Source organism: Megalobrama amblycephala, linkage group LG13, assembly GCF_018812025.1.
Source record: "Megalobrama amblycephala isolate DHTTF-2021 linkage group LG13, ASM1881202v1, whole genome shotgun sequence".
NCBI classification, from domain to species: domain Eukaryota; kingdom Metazoa; phylum Chordata; class Actinopteri; order Cypriniformes; family Xenocyprididae; genus Megalobrama; species Megalobrama amblycephala.
In genome coordinates this window covers 37,268,168-37,284,661 of record NC_063056.1, presented here as the reverse complement: position 1 = coordinate 37,284,661, position 16,494 = coordinate 37,268,168, and the positions used below count along the sequence as shown (strand labels likewise).

The 16,494-nt window shown below is 36.4% G+C and overlaps 2 protein-coding genes across 2 annotated transcripts; both read right to left on the bottom strand.

Moving 5' to 3' along the window:
• Nucleotides 1–1,692: 1,692 nt before the first annotated feature.
• On the bottom strand, nucleotides 1,693–4,495 carry tpbgl (trophoblast glycoprotein-like). The gene is made up of 2 exons (XM_048153378.1): nucleotides 3,774–4,495; nucleotides 1,693–3,032 (listed from the first exon to the last, which is right to left on the bottom strand). Exons 1-2 carry the CDS (start codon nucleotides 4,064–4,066, stop codon nucleotides 2,099–2,101), a joined length of 1,227 nt encoding a protein of 408 aa, XP_048009335.1. The 5' UTR covers nucleotides 4,067–4,495; the 3' UTR covers nucleotides 1,693–2,098.
• A 2,271-nt stretch (nucleotides 4,496–6,766) lies between these two features.
• Nucleotides 6,767–15,210, bottom strand: tmem222a (transmembrane protein 222a). Its single transcript, XM_048153793.1, has 6 exons — nucleotides 15,073–15,210; nucleotides 11,164–11,248; nucleotides 11,051–11,082; nucleotides 10,633–10,729; nucleotides 9,503–9,633; nucleotides 6,767–7,468 (listed from the first exon to the last, which is right to left on the bottom strand). Exons 1-6 carry the CDS (start codon nucleotides 15,189–15,191, stop codon nucleotides 7,381–7,383), a joined length of 552 nt encoding a protein of 183 aa, XP_048009750.1. The 5' UTR covers nucleotides 15,192–15,210; the 3' UTR covers nucleotides 6,767–7,380.
• Nucleotides 15,211–16,494: the final 1,284 nt, after the last annotated feature.

The following is a 16,494-nucleotide window of genomic DNA, read 5'->3' as shown; positions in this document are numbered from 1 at the left end:
TCTTGATCTAAAATCCATTATTTGCATCAGGGTCATGCAGTGCTTATCTAGATGTTCTGTTTTTACAGTATCTTAAATCAATGTAACAGTTCATTCAAATAAAAATATATATGCAATTTCAACAATAATATAAAAGAAATGGAAAATGTGTTCCTGGGTGTTGAAACAGGTCCTGAATGAAATAATTCCCACGGTCATTGAAATTCTGGAAATAACAGGAAATTTTAAAATCGTGATTCCCAGATCTAAAAAAAAATTTTTTTGAAACAAATAGAATCTTAAAAAGTTATATAAATTTTGAGTTTCTGGTTTTGCTCAGTAAAGAATTCCCTCCTGAGAAGATGATTTTTAAAAATCCTTGTCAAATAATCATGAATGACTAAAAATGTCATGGACATTCATTGGTCAAAAGCAGTGGGAACTCCAAATAATAGTACATTTATGTATTCTCTGTGGAATGCTGCATATAGGCTATAATAAATGCTCTAAATGAGAACTACAGATTCATTGACACTGTTTCACATAGAAACAGAAGCATTTTAGTTTCCTTTGAGTGGACAACGTTTTAATATTATGCTATAACTGTGTATGCACACACACCATGGGTGAGGTTTTTTTCCCCCCAAACATGCTGTAATATACTGCTTTGCCAAAAGTGGAGACACAGATTAATATGAGCTGTCTGGTCTTGATCAATTGCAGTCATTAGTTCCAAGCTCTAGCAAGCACACATGCACACGGAGAGATTCACTATGTGCTCGCAGGGAACATTAGACTCCAAATCCTTCATTGTGCCCCATTTTCCCCAATACACCCCTTCATTTCCCTCCTTTCCTCAACCGTAGCGAAATATTGAGGACGCAATCTAGCAGCGAATGCTGTGGGCTGCACCTCATAATGTGATGGAGAGCAGCGTTTCAATCTGATGCATAGGTTATGAAATATAATGGAGAGTATAATTCAGTCAGATAGGGTTAGATGCACATGAGAAGTCATTCAGTGCGTCTTCAGGTCTCCTTATAAACCTTGAAAGTTTGGCAAGACAACAATAGACTGATAAATCAGATGGTGTTTTGAGCTCATTAAAACTGGCTGATTATCAACAGACAATGGATAATACAGAATTTTCAGATATTTTAGTAAATATTGTTTTTATATTATATAATATTTCAGCATATAGATGTGTTTAAACATGTGTTTTGTGGCTTTTAAATCCTATACATTGACAAATTCAATCTTTAGTGGATAATGCTGGGTTAAAAAATGGTTTAAATGCTGGGTTAAAACAACCCAAGTTGGGTTGAAACTGGACAAACCCAGTTGGGGCTTGGGTAGTTTTAACCCAGTGGTTGGGTTACATTTTTGCTCAACCTGCTGGGTAGTTTTATTTAACTCAACTATTGTTTAAAAAATGACTGTATTGCTTGCTTAAAATGAACCCAAAGTATGTTGGAAATTAATATTAATATGCTTAATAAATTAACATTTATTAATAAGTTTAATCAATAATAATTAAACAATAAACATTTATTAAATTGCTTATTAATAAATGTTTACCTTTTGATTATTATTGTTGCCTCTAATAATTATGTGTCTGATATTTAATTTCCAACCTATGTAGGGTTCATTTTAAGCCAGCCATATAGTCATTTTTAAACAATACTTGGGTTAAATAAAACTGCCCAGCATGTTGGGAAAACATTTAACTCAACCACTGGGTTTGTCCATTTTCAACCCGACTTTTTTTTTTTTTTTTTTTTTTTTTTTTTAACCCAGCATTTTTTGCAATTTTGCAATTTTTTACAATTTCTCCCTGTGGAAAACAGACCAAAAATTGCATTGACTCATACTGCACTGGTCAAATATATACTGTATATATCAAATATATATTGTATTAGCCTACATCATGCATAAATTGGCATTACATAAGCCATCAGCCAGCCATCTCTCTAGTTAATAATATCTGCTGACCACTAGTCTCAATGACAAATAATTTTCCATGATTTTTCCACTTTGCTACAGACTGAAATATCAGGACATAATATCTATAAACATTTCAATAAAAAATGGGTTCATTGTGCAGCACTTTGCAGTCCAGTTATAGTGTCACATCCGACGGCATCTGTGTGATACGGGCGTCAGAAGGGATGTGCCCCAAATGCGGGTCATTTCGAGGCCGACCCTGGTTAATGTTTGGAACATGGCCCAGTCGTGGGTCAGAGTCAATTTCATAACGGTAATGATACCCCTCCAGCACATCTCGGCATGCTTCATGTATGTCTGTGATCCATTTCTTGATACCCTTTCTGTTGAGGTAGACGACAAGTAGAAAGACCATGCCAACGAATCCCAGCACTAATCCAAGGAACACGTAGGAAGTATGTAGGGACAAGTTGGTAATCTCTTCATACGGTTTACCGTAACACCCCAACGCTTGTGCGCTGAGAACCCGCAAAGACACGTCACGCAGCGCTGCAGGGAACTCGCAATACAGCCTGTCCGCATCGCCCACCCTGACCTTTGAACTATTTAGCCAATTCGCAAACTCTTGCGCTTCACACGTGCACACGTAAGGATTCTGACCCAACAGCAGACGGACCCGACCGAGTCGCTCCAACTCGTGAAGACCCTCATCGTTGATAGTTCTAAACGCATTTCTGGTCAAGTCCAGCTCCAAAAGTTGATCAATACCAGAGAAAGTGCTGTTGTAGACGGCCACCAGAGAGTTGTTGTTCAGATTTAGATGCTGCAGGTTCGGCAGAGGAGCGAACATCCCCGGGGGTAAGAGGACAAGGCGGTTGCCCGACAGGTCGAGACGCAGCAGATTTGTGAGCTCGCCCCAGCGCAGGGCGGTGATGAGGTCAGTCAGAGATGTGTAGTTGAAGAGAGACGAGCGGAGGCTAAGCTCCTGCAGGGGGCTTCCAGGCACGGAGAACGCCTCTGGATGGATGAGCACCAGCTGGTTGTTGTTCAGGATTAAAGAACGCAGCATGTGCAGAGAGGAGAATGCATGCGATCCAACCTCCATAATGCTGACAAAGAATGGAAAAAGTTTTTCAATGGATTTTAAATTTTTAAATGCATTTTAAGAGGATTTTAAATGGTGGAATACACAAAAAAGAAAAAGCACATGACTAAATTACTGTCAGAATAGATAGATAAATAGAGAGATTGATCGATAGACAAGTAGATAGATAGATAGATAGATAGATAGATAGATAGAATGACAGACAGATAGAGTGACAGACAGATAGATAGATAGACAGAGTGACAGACAAGATGGACAGATAGATAGAGCGACAGATGGACAGATCGATTGACAGATAAACAGAGTGACAGACAAGATGGACAGATAGATAGATAGATACATAGATACATAGATAGAGCGACAGATGGACAGAGTGACAGACAAGATGGACAGACAGATAGATAGATAGAGAGACAGATGGACAGATCGATTGACAGACAGATAGACAGAGTAACAGACAAGATGGACAGATAGATAGATAGATAGATAGATAGATAGATAGATAGATAGATAGATAGATAGTGTGACAGACAAGATGGACAGGCAGACAGATAGACAGAGCGACAGATGGACAGATCGATTGACAGACAGACAGAGTAACAGACAAGATGGACAGATAGACAAATCGACAGACAGACAGACAGACAGACAGACAGATAGACAGATAGACAGATAGATAGATAGATAGATAGATAGATAGATAGATAGATAGATAGATATTTACTGACCATATTTTTTTTCTTACCCATTATTGCTTAGGTTCAGGTGGGTGACATTCTGCAATCCGTTGAACGCGCTGTGATCGAGTCTGGGAATCGTGTTTCCGGTGATGATTAGGCTGCTTGTGTCGCTCGGGATCGCGGCTGGGATACGGAACAGCTCGACAGACGCGCAGCGCACCGTATGTTGACTTTCAGAGCACTCGCAGCGCGGCGGACACAACGCGACGCATGTGGAGACGCACAGCATCGCGCAGACAAGCGTCAGCGGCACAGCCGGCGGCATCATCCAAACTCTCACACTCACAGTCCGGAGCATCTGATCACCGTCTTCACGGGCTGCGCGCTTTAGTGTAAGTGCACATGCTGTAGTAGGCAGCACGCGTGTACTATGACACTGTCCTCCTCACTCTAGGAGCTCATTACTAACAGTTTTACCTTGAAACACCTCCTGATCTTGGCTGTATAAGCAGAGGTGGGTGGAGCTGCATATATTCCACAACACATCCATCCATTCAGAGTACTGAGGATAGTACCTATATGTAGGGTGATCATTAAGAACATTTTTAGAGCAGGTTTTTCTTTCTGATTATGTAAATTGCACTGATTTCTTTCTATCCTTTCTCATGCATTAAATTCCCAAATATATAGCAGATGCTCAAACACACTTTACAATCAAAACATCTGACAGAAAAAAAGTTTGTTGGCTTTGAAATGCTAAAATAATAGATGCAGTGTTGAAGATGAAAACAGTCTTGTGGTTGTTTGTGGTTAGTGGATCATGTTAATAGTTAATGTGGTTCCTCTATTTGAGGAGAGCTGACTTCATACAGGTGCTGGTCATATAATTAGAATATTATCAAGAAGTTGATTTATTTCACTAATTCCATTCAAAAAGTGAAACTTGTATATTATATTCATTCATTACACACAGACTGATATATTTCAAATGTTTATTTAATTTAATTTTGATGATTATAACTGACAACTAAGGAAAATCCCAAATTCAGTATCTCAGAAAATTAGAATATTGTGAAAAGGTTCAATATTGAAGACACCTGGTGCCACACTCTAATCAGCTAATTAACTCAAAACACCTGCAAAGGCCTTTAAATGGTCTCTCAGTTTAGTTCTGTAGGCTACACAATCATGGAGAAGACTGCTGACTTGACAGACGACCATTGACACCTTGCACAAGGAGGGCAAGACACAAAAGGTCATTGCAAAAGAGGCTGGCTGTTCACAGAGCTCTGTGTCCAAGCACATTAATAGAGAGGCGAAGGGAAGGAAAAGATGTGGTAGAAAAAAGTGTACAAGCAATAGGGTAACCGCACCCTGGAGAGGATTGTGAAACAAAACCCATTCAAAAATGTGGGGGAGATTCACAAAGAGTGGACTGCAGCTGGAGTCAGTGCTTCAAGAATCACTACGCACAGACGTATGCAAGACATGGGTTTCTGCTGTCGCATTCCTTGTGTCAAGCCACTCTTGAACAACAGACAGCGTCAGAAGCGTCTCGCCTGGGCTAAAGACAAAATGGACTGGACTGCTGCTGAGTGGTCCAAAGTTATGTTCTCTGATGAAAGTAAATTTTGCATTTCCTTTGGAAATCAGGGTCCCAGAGTCTGGAGGAAGAGAGGAGAGGCACACAATCCACGTTGCTTGAGGTCCAGTGTAAAGTTTCCACAGTCCGTGATGGTTTGGGGTGCCATGTCATCTGCTGGTGTTGGTCCACTGTTTTTTCTGAGGACGCAACGCAACCGTATACCAGGAAGTTTTAGAGCACTTCATGCTTCCTGCTGCTGACCAACTTTATAGAGATGCAGATTTCATTTTCCAAACAGGACTTGGCACCTGCACACAGTGCCAAAGCTACCAGTACCTGGTTTAAGGACCATGGTATCCCTGTTCTTAATTGGCCAGCAAACTCACCTGACCTTAACCCCATAGAAAATCTATGGGGTATTGTGAAGAGGAAGATGCGATATGCCAGACCCAACAATGCAGAAGAGCTGAAGGCCACTATCAGAGCAACCTGGGCTCTCATAACACCTGAGCAGTGCCACAGACTGATCGACTCCATGCCACGCCTCATTGCTGCAGTAATTCAGGCAAAAGGAGCCCCAACTAAGTATTGAGTGCTGTACATGCTCATACTTTTCAGTTGGCCAAGATTTCTAAAAATCCTTTCTTTGTATTGGTCTTAAGTAATATTCTAATTTTCTGAGATACTGAATTTGGGATTTTCCTTAGTTGTCAGTTATAGTCATCAAAATTAAAAGAAATAAACATTTTAAATATATCAGTCTGTGTGTAATGAATGAATATAATATACAAGTTTCACTTTTTGAATGGAATTAGTGAAATAAATCAACTTCTTGATGATATTCTAATTATATGACCAGTACCTGTACATCCAGTAAAAACACTTCAAACATCATGAAGGAAAATGACGCTAATAAAGAGAAAAGATCCAGCACTAGATCGATTGTTTTGGCATTTCAAACCAGACAAACATGTACTTGTGCTATCTTTCTTTGCAACAACTGACCCTTGCTTTTGTACTTTAATAAGTGTATCTTAAAAGGTTAATTCACCCAAAAATGAAATTTCTGTCATTAATTACTCACCCATACATAAACCCGTAAGACCTTCGTTCATCTTCAGAACACAAATTAAGATATTTTTGATGAAATCCCAGAATACCTTTTGTGCGCAAAAACAAAAATGACTTTATTCAAACAAATTTGTTGCTTCATAAAATTGAGGTTGAACCACTTTAGTCACATGGACTATTTTAATAATGTCTTTAGTAACTTTAATTAACTTGACAGTCATTATTGAATTGCTGTGTATTTGTGTTTTTCATAATTTGTGTTCCAAAGATGAAAAAAGGTCTTACGGGTGTGGAACAACATGAGGGTGAGTAATTAATAACAGAAATTTCATTTTTGGGTGAACTAACCCTTTAAGTTCCAAAATACTTTTTGAGGTCATTATATAAAAATGAGGACAAACATTATGGATATACATTTGTATTTGGTCATATAATATAAATGAAGACATATAATCAAATATATAAACTCTCATTAGAGTAAAACAATATTCGGCTGTAAACATCCTGGATCAATTAAAATAACTGATGAAAATGGACATATTTTTGATGCACAATAAAATTCAAATAGTTCTAAGAATGAGGCAAAACTAAATTATGAGGGGGGCATATGCTTAGATCTTAATTCTCATATTCTTCCTTATTATAGGTTATGGAATCACTTTTCACAACAGTCTTGACAGGAAATTGTCACCATGTTTCATTTAGACCCATCTATATATGTGATATGATTATATTACAAATATATCAAATGAAAAAGCTTATGCAAGCAGTAATGGAAAATATCCCTGTAATTCACTTATTTACAATGATACTAATAGTCTGCAAAGAGGTCTCTGTATTCCCAACCAGCCAGACTGAATCTCCTAACAGAAGCAATGTAGTGTTGTACAGTCGCATGATTAAAGTTCAGGTTCAGATTTGCTTCTTGTAGCCGAGGCTTATAATGATCCTGAGGTGCCCTGCACGGCCGTCCAACATCTCTCTCCGTGTTTGATGCTCCTGTCATCCAACCTCCGTCATCGCAGGTTGACAGCAAGGGCGATGGTGACTATAACCCCACTAATCATCAGGAAAGGCAGCCAGGTCTTCAGGAACCCCACAAAGCTACAGGACAAGGAAAAGATGTCACCTTTGGCTTGCTTAGTTGGGATTTAAAAGACATTTAATATTAAAACACACTTAATATTATCAATCTGACTGCACAGAAACTATCGGATTGAATAATGACAGTATTGTCTTCTGTAGAGCTGCTTTATAGCTTCATATTTATTGAAATGTGCATCACTGATGGTTATTTTCCTGTTTATTACTGTGAAGCTGCTTAATCTATATTGTATAAAGTGCTATGTAAAGGTGACTTGACTCATGTAGATAAAAAAATATTACCTTTTTAGAGAAACACACAGCAATAGAGGGTTTAGTTTAACCAAATGTATAAATTATGTCATCATTTACTCACCCTCATGTCATTCCAAAACCATATATAAAGGCACAATGTCAAAGCGTCACAGGTTTGAAGCAACACGAGGGTGAGTAATTTTCATTTTTGAGGATATTCTTACACAGAAACCTACAATCCACCTCTCTCCCCTAGAAACCCTTATTTTGTGTGTCCTGGTGTCCTCTACATCACAACACTAAGAGCCCCAGTGGAGGACTGGTGACATATAAGGGGAAACACGGCGGCCGACTGCGATAAATCATTCAGTCAAAGGTAAGGACACACTGACTTCTAAATTCTATGGCAGTGTTGCATGAATCCTTCACAGAGACGGGAATCAGAATGTATTGAGCTCAGTGAAACAATCCAACCAACACTGCAGGTGCAACGTCATTGCATTTACTATACTTACTATAAATACTTGCATGAGCAATGTGTTTGAGTATATTTAACTTAAAAGCATGCTAAGATCAAACTATCACAATCAATTGTGAGTGTCCTGTGCGGTTTGTTTTAGAAGCGCTATGTATAGCATATTAATTCAATCATTATGAGGTTTAATCCCACAGAAGGCAATAAACAGCGACTAAGCATTTAGAACAGAGCCACTGTAATCTCATCAACCGCTCTTCGTCAGTACAGCGCTGTTTTAAATATCACAGACAACTATGAATATAATAATGCATACCTTTTACCATTATTAATACACGAATTAGTGACAGTGATAGTGACAGATTTTTTCGTCTGTATTGCGATGTACATCCAAATTAAACGAAAAATAAAAAATGTAGGGCGGGACTTGGTTCTATGCATCGCTCGTTGATTGGGTGTTGAAATGTGAGTGTAGCAATCAAGAGTGGAGGTGGATCTGAATGCGAGCTTGCAGTGGATTGTAAGAAAGGGGCGGAGTTTAAGTGGACTAAATGATTGGAGAAGACCAGCATACGTTAATAGAGAGAAGACTCATTCAGTGTTGCCAAGTCCGTGGTTTTCCCGCAAAATTGGGCTACCTTAACACCGTTGCCACGGGTTGTTTTTCATTTCCGCGTGTTGAAGTAACCCCAAATAACATGATATTTAGCCCCTGGAATGCGAATTTTACCAGGGGAACCCCGCCAAAAACGCGGATTTCAACCCCTGGAACGCGATTTTTACTGGGGGAACTCCCCCCGAAATGCGATTGGGTTAGTTTTGGGCTAGTTTTGAATAGCAATTGGGCAGGTTTTGTTGTGAAAACCTGGCAATCCTGCTGTCATTTCACTGGAAGATCCAGTTATGACATTTTGATGAATTGGGCTACTTTAACACTGTTGCAGTGGGTTGTTTTTCATGTCTGCATGTTGAAGTGACCCCAAATAACGTGATATTTAGCCCCTGGAATGCAAATGTTACCAGGGGAACCCCGCCAAAAACGTGTATTTCAACCCCTGGAACGTGATTTTTACCAGGGGAACTCCACCCGAAACGCGATTGCGTTAGTTTTGGGCTAGTCTGAGTAGCAATTGGGCAGATTTTGTTGTGTAAACCTGGCAACCCTGCTGTCACTTCACTGGAAGATCCAGTTATGATATTTTGATGAAACAAAAACAAATGGATGAATTGTTCACAATAAAATCAATAACATGCATTTAGAAAACAGATAGGGTGAATTTACATTTCCCACTGACTTTAAACAGACAGAAAGTCTTGCATCTCACCTGACATGTTTGCTGTGGATGAAGGACAGTAAGCAGAGATTGACCATGTTCCACGAGGAGCAGTTGTCGTAGCGCATGAGGTTCAGAGCCATGGCAACATGAGAGTGGCAGTTATCACAACACAGATTGTGCTGCAATGCAGTGAGAAGAATGTCAAAACAGAGATATTAGGAAGTCGCTATGTTTGTGTGATAAAATTGCATTGCAAAATTAAGGTTTTTAACAAAACTTTTTTTTTTGTATAGACTATGAAAAAAGAACAAGCAAATAAATATATAAATTAATTAGACATTCATTTATATATATATATATATATATATATATATATATATATATTTTTTTTTATTATATTTTCTTTGTAAAAAACAAAAGTCATATTTAAGCCATATTATTAAATATATTAAAATGATAATAAATATATGGTAAATTGATATATATAAGAGTGGTGGAACCATGACACATTTTTGTAAGCCAAAACATGGAAGTGAGTCCGCATTTTAGCACTTCCGGTTCCATCGTTTTAAAGTCAATGGATTTTTTGATTAAACGGCTGAAATAAGGTCCCTGTTAACACAAGCTCAAGATACTTTCATGTTTTATTCTACGACATAAAATACATCAGTATTAACCTACCCGTGATTTTTTTTAAGCTGTTACATGTCTTGAAAATGATGGTTGCTAAATTAGACTAGAGAGGCTGTCGGCGACATTATACGTCATCACGCTGAACAGTTCGCTTTTACCTAGTTATGCTTATAAATTCTAACTCAAACTTTCAGGGAAAATGTTTTTAGATAAAGACTGAAAGAGTTGTCGGAAGCTTAGTGTTAGTGACGTTGAAAGTGTAAGTATCGTAAACTTTTGTTGATCGCAGAGCTTATTTTTTGTGATAATCCAAAAGCCTATGGGAAAATCCTACTGTATTTTTGTTGAGGAAACCAACGTGATGCTAACTGCTGATTGGCCTACAAAGTGACGTCATAATTCCACCACTCTATTAAACAATAAGGCATTGTGTAAAAAGGTTAATCTTGTGAAAACAACTCCAGCTCACATTTGACCATAAAATCAGATCTCAAATGACATGTCATTGACAACATAACAAGAATGTATCACAGTAGAGATCTGACCATTCTAGTTTTGTATTCCTCAGACGCCTCGTGCACGGCCACATCCCAGGCGTTTGCTCCACCGCCGTACACTTTATTCTTATCCAGCTTCCAGTATCTGAAACAACAAGCATTAAATCAGTAAAACACTATTTTAACTTTTTTATTTATTTATTAATGCAATAAATACAGAGTTGACATGTTTATAATACACAATTTTTGTGTATAATAATGTAACAATACACCAATTGTCAACATAACATGGAGGGGAAAAAATAGGTAACATTTTTTTGCTCAAATAAGAAAAAAATAGGGGGAAAATAATGTATTAATTTGTTTGAAACTTTATAAGGACCAAATTTTTTTCCAATGTTTATGTCTCATATGTGCAGATGATAATGACTCCTCTCTATGACATTCACTAGAGTTTTAAACTCACTTTGTTGGTTTTCCAAACGCCATGTTGTCCTCCTGTATGAAATATAAATGAAAGTAGTTAGTGCATCAGTGCAGTCATGCTAAAATCAGCTGAATCATCAGAAATAAACTCACTGAAACGAAGTAAGGGCCAGCAAAATCCCTGATCACACCGGTGGATGTACATATGCCCATGTGCCCAATGAATGGCAGAAACCAGCTGCAGAGACACAACAAAACCAACCAGTGGATCTTCACATCAACACAGAAATACTCCTCAGACCTGTGTGTATATTTGCAGTTTTCTTGAATGTTTCTTTAATAAAATACAGACAAGTATGGAAGCCCATTTAAAACATCATGCTCTGGTAAATCATAATTGACATAAAAATTCAATTATGACATAAAAAGTCCAACTTATGAAGTCAAAATTATGACATACTAAATAATAATGAGATAAAAAGTGCAAATTATGATTTTCTATGTCATAATTATAGCATTTTAGGTCATAATTATGACTTTTATGTCAGAATTTCAACTTTTTTAAATGTCATAATTCGATTTAGCATATGTCATAATGTGCTGCTGGGTAGTCGGTTTCCAAATTACATGACAAAAAATGTAGTTAGTAACGTAAATCGTTACTTTACACATTTATGGTAATATAGTCTGACTACTTTTTGATTACTTTTAGATTACTTTTGACCTAACTCATATATCACATTGATTTGAATTGAATAATCTTGTACCATGTTGATATAAAAATACAAAGAAAAAAGAAAATATACAACCCGAATTCCGGAAATATTGGGACGTTTTTTTTTGTTTTTTTGTTTTTTTTTAATAAAACGAAAACTAAAAGACTTTCAAATCACATGAGCCAATATTTTATTCATAATAGAACATAGATTACATAACAAATTTTACAATTTTATGCACTAAATGAGCTCATTTCAAATTTGATGCCTGCTACAGGTGTCAAAATAGTTGGGACGAGGGCATGTTTAGAGAGCATGATAGAGCTTTAGTTGGCATCTGCAGATGGCACGGCGGATTGTGTTTTACCGACAGTGGTTTCTGGAATTATTCCAGGGCCCATTTAGTAATGTCATTGACACAATCATGCCAATGAGTGATGCAGTGTCATCTGAGGCCCGAAGACCACAGGCATCCAATAAAGGTCTTCGGCCTTGTCCCTTACGCACAGAGATTTCTCCAGTTTCTCTGAATCTTTTGATGATGTTATGCACTGTAGATGATGAGATTTGCAAAGCCTTTGAAATTTGACATTGAGGAACATTGTTTTTAAAGTATTCCACAATCCTTTTACGCACTCTTTCACAGATTGGAGAGCCTCTGCCTATCTTTACTTCTGAGAGACTCTGCCTCTCTAAGACATCCCTTTTATAGCTAATCGTTACAAACCTGATATCAATTAACTTAATTAGTTGCTAGACGTTCTCCCAGCTGAATCTTTTCAAAATTTCTTGCTTTTTCAGCCATTTATTGCCAACTTTTTTGAGAGCTGTAGCAGGCATCAAATTTGAAATGAGCTCATTTAGTGGATAAAAGTGTAAAATTTCTCAGTTTAAACATTTGTTATGTTCTATTGTGAATAAAATATTGGCTTATGTGATTTGAAAGTCTTTTAGTTTTCATTTTATTCAAATTTAAAAAACGTCCCAACATTTCCGGAATTCGTGTTGTATTCCATTCTTTGTTATGAACAACATTAAGTGCATTAAATATTACATTAATCAGGATTTCCCAAACTGGTGATCGTGGATTATAATTAATCCATTCAGGGAGTTTGTGAGTTATTAAATAAAGTAATTAAATAAAATATATATATATATATAACAAAAATAAAATAAAAAAATAAAAAATAAAACACTTACTAAAAAATATTTTATTTGTTTACCTGCATGTCATGTGACCATTAATGACGTCAGAGAACCGTGAACTTAATTTTATTTATTATTATTATTATTATTATTATTGACTTAATTTTTATTATTGACCTAACATATTGACTTAAAATCTCAGGGTGCACTTCAAGTAAATATATTAGGTCAAAGAGGTTCAGCTGACAAAAAATTGGGAAATCCAGGAACTGCATGTAAATATGAAATGACGTGAATTTACAGTGCTGCTTGAAAGTTTGTGAACCCCTCGCAGAATCTGTGAAAACTTTTAACAAAATAAGAGAGATCATACAAAATGCATGTTATTTTTATTTAGTACTGTCCTGATTAAGATATTTTACATAAAAGATGTTTACATATAATTCACAAGACAAAAAAATAGCTGAATTTATTAAAATGACCCCGTTCATAAGTATGTGAAGCATTGATTCTCAATACTGTATGTGGTTACCTGATGATCCACAACTGTTTTTATGTTTTGTGATGGTTGTTCATGAGTCTCTTGTTTGTCCTGAGCAGTTAAACTGAGCTCTGTTCTTCAGAAAAATCCTCCAGCTCCTGCAGATTCTTCAGTTTTCAAGCATTTTTGCATATTTGAACCCTTTCCAGCAGTGAATGAATGATTTTGAGATCCATCTTTTCACACTGAGGACAACTGGGGGACTCAAACACAACTATTAAAAAAGGTTCAAACATTCACTGATGCTCCAGAAGGAAACACGATGCATTAAGAGTCAGGGGGTGAAAACTTTTGAACAGGATGAAGATGTCACAATTTGTCTTATTTTGTTTAAATATCAGATTTTTTTCATTTAGTACTTCCCTTTGGAAGCAACAGAAGATACTTGCATGTTTCCCAGAAGACAAATTAAGTACAATTTACCTCGATATTCAGATTCAAAAAGTTTTCACCTCCGACTCTTAATGCATCGTGTTTCCTTCTGGAGCATCAGTGAATGTTTGAACCTTTTTTAATAGTTGAGTTTGAGTCCCTCAGTTGTCCTCAGTGTGAAAAGATGGATCTTAAAATCATACAGCCACTGCTGGAACAGGTTCAAATAAGCAAAAGATGCTGGAAAATCAAAGAATCTGCAGGAGCTGGAGGATTTTTCTGAAGAACAGAGCTCAGTTTAACTGCTCAGGACAAACAAGAGACTCATGAACAACCATCACAAAACATAAAAACAGCCGTAGATCATCAGGTAACCACACACATTATTGAGAATCAATGGTTCACAAACTTTTGAATGGGGTCATTTTAGTAAATTCAGCTATGTTTTTGTCTTGTGAATTACATGTAAACATCTTTTATGTAAAATATCTTAATCAGGACAGTACTAAACAAAAAATAACATGCATTTTGTACGATCCCTCTTATTTTGTCAAAATTTTTCAAATTTTCACAGATTCTGCGAGGGGTTCACAAACTTTCAAGCGGCACTGTATAATTCAAATAATAATTAATGTGTTTGTCAGGAGTTCATTACATATGCAATGTTTCAACATTGAGAAAACACTTCTTAAAAGTGAAATGCTTTCTGTAAATCCAGTGATCAAATGCCTGGGTCTCAGTTTTCACAGATGAAAAGATGACTAATGCTGGTCAATGTGTGTAATTACACAAACCTGGAAGAGCTTCTGAACGTAAGCAGTAGGCGTTTATAGAAAGAAAAATGTAAAAGATAAAAAAAAAGAAGCAGAATCAATGAATTATGAATAATTTACTGCCATTGTGAGTATGTAATGTAATCATGCAATCAATAAAATAGTAACTGTAGTCTGATTACAAGTATTTTAAAATGCAATATAATCTTAATTCAAGTACTTAAATTGTGGAATCAGATTACATCAGTTACTGCTCATAATTTCCACTTTTGATGCGAACCATGATTGTGACTGACTTTTACAAAGGCAAGATTATTTCGTATGTGGCAGAAATGGGGTTCCATAATTCAGGCATTATACTTGCGTAGCGTTACTTAAAAGCACTGCAACACAACAGCCGAGAACAACATGACAGAAAGCGCTGACAGCAATAGTGACAGTATAGCGCGCTTCCTGCCAGAATGTGTTTGTGTTCCGCACGTGATCCGTCACAACATCTCCGGTCGATACTCACGTCAGAACCGGGATGGGTGTCCAGACGATGCAGTGCGGATAGCGGCTCATTTCTTTGTCGATTTTCTCAAAACCTCCATGGAAGTGCTTCATCGTGTCGATCTCGGTAACATCCGCCATCACAGTCTGCGCGGTGACGTCATCGTGACGTCGGAGCAGGACTGGTTCTCATTACTGTCATACAATAGGTATCAATATGTTGTTTGGAGCAATAATACAAATTGAATTGTATTAAGTTATATTTGTTTTTGTGCATGATACCATTGATTCTAAAAGTACAACTAATATATTGGAAAATATGAACATTTTATCAATTAAATTAAACGATAGGGTGCTACAATATTAAACTTTAATTTCACTTGAATTTAATGTCACTTTAATTAATTGTTTTATAATTTTCCCCCTTTGTTTATGCATTTTTTTTTTATATATTTTTCCTCTTTTTTATATTTTTTTGTGAGATGTATGTTTGTAATAATTTTGTACATAATTGCATATATATACACTGCCTTCCAAAAGTTTGGAAATGCCCTAGAAAAGTGGGGTTTTGGACAATATTGGCATGAATCCTTTTTAATTTGTGAAAATTTTGCACTGATAAGGAACAACACAAACTATGAAAACATATTTTATAGAACAGTTTATACATAGAAAAAACTTAAATTTTTGATTCATCAAAATATCCACCATTAGCAGCTATCTGACCTAAACTGGGTTCTGATTGGTTCATTGTATTCTGAACTTAATTTTCAATCAATTGTTGAAGCTATTAAGGTTTGCTGAGCCAAAAATCTTTTACAAACCTGGGTCAAGTTTAAACCAGTAACCAGCATCACAGCTGGCAAAGGGGCATGTCTGACTTTGACATGTATATATTGCCATTATTATGTAATCAAAATGAAAATTATTATTGCTGGTCTTCAATGATAATGTCAAGTTACTTTAATGTATTTGCAACAAAAAATGATAAGGATTTAGCTGATATCGTCCAAAACCACACTTTGCCAGGGGTGTTTCCGAACTTTTGGAGGGCAGTGTGTGTGTATATATATATATAATCATATGTATCATACTATACATATTATAATATAATATGATAGTTTTTTTGGTAACACTTTACTTAAAGCCTTTATATGTAAAGCATTATAAAAGTATTTTTTAATGCATTAATTATGCCTTGTAACGGACCTTATAATGCATTGTATGGTCTCATGAATAATTGTAACCACATTTATATAAATTATAATGCTTATGTTATGCCTTTAGAAAGTATAATACATTAAAACACATGACAAACATACAATTTGAGAAGTCACAAGGAATCTGCAAATAGTATAATGCATTTTTAACTTTGGTTACAATGATTTATGAAAAGATTATGCATTAGATAATACCTTTATAATGCATTATACATAAAGGCTTT

What these genes read in the sequence shown, in the direction of transcription:
- tpbgl (XM_048153378.1), bottom strand. Translation starts at nt 4,066, where the DNA reads ATGCTCCGGACTGTGAGTGTGAGAGTTTGGATGATGCCGCCGGCTGTG. An exon ending in CTGAACCTAAGCAATAATGG is followed by an intron (nt 3,033 to 3,773) that starts GTAAGAAAAAAA and finishes ATTCTTTGTCAG; the next exon opens with CATTATGGAGGTTGGATCGC.
- tmem222a (XM_048153793.1), bottom strand. Translation starts at nt 15,191, where the DNA reads ATGGCGGATGTTACCGAGATCGACACGATGAAGCACTTCCATGGAGGT. An exon ending in GCGTTTGGAAAACCAACAAA is followed by an intron (nt 10,730 to 11,050) that starts GTGAGTTTAAAA and finishes TTGTTGTTTCAG; the next exon opens with ATACTGGAAGCTGGATAAGA. An exon ending in AGGAATACAAAACTAGAATG is followed by an intron (nt 9,634 to 10,632) that starts GTCAGATCTCTA and finishes ACTGCATTGCAG; the next exon opens with CACAATCTGTGTTGTGATAA.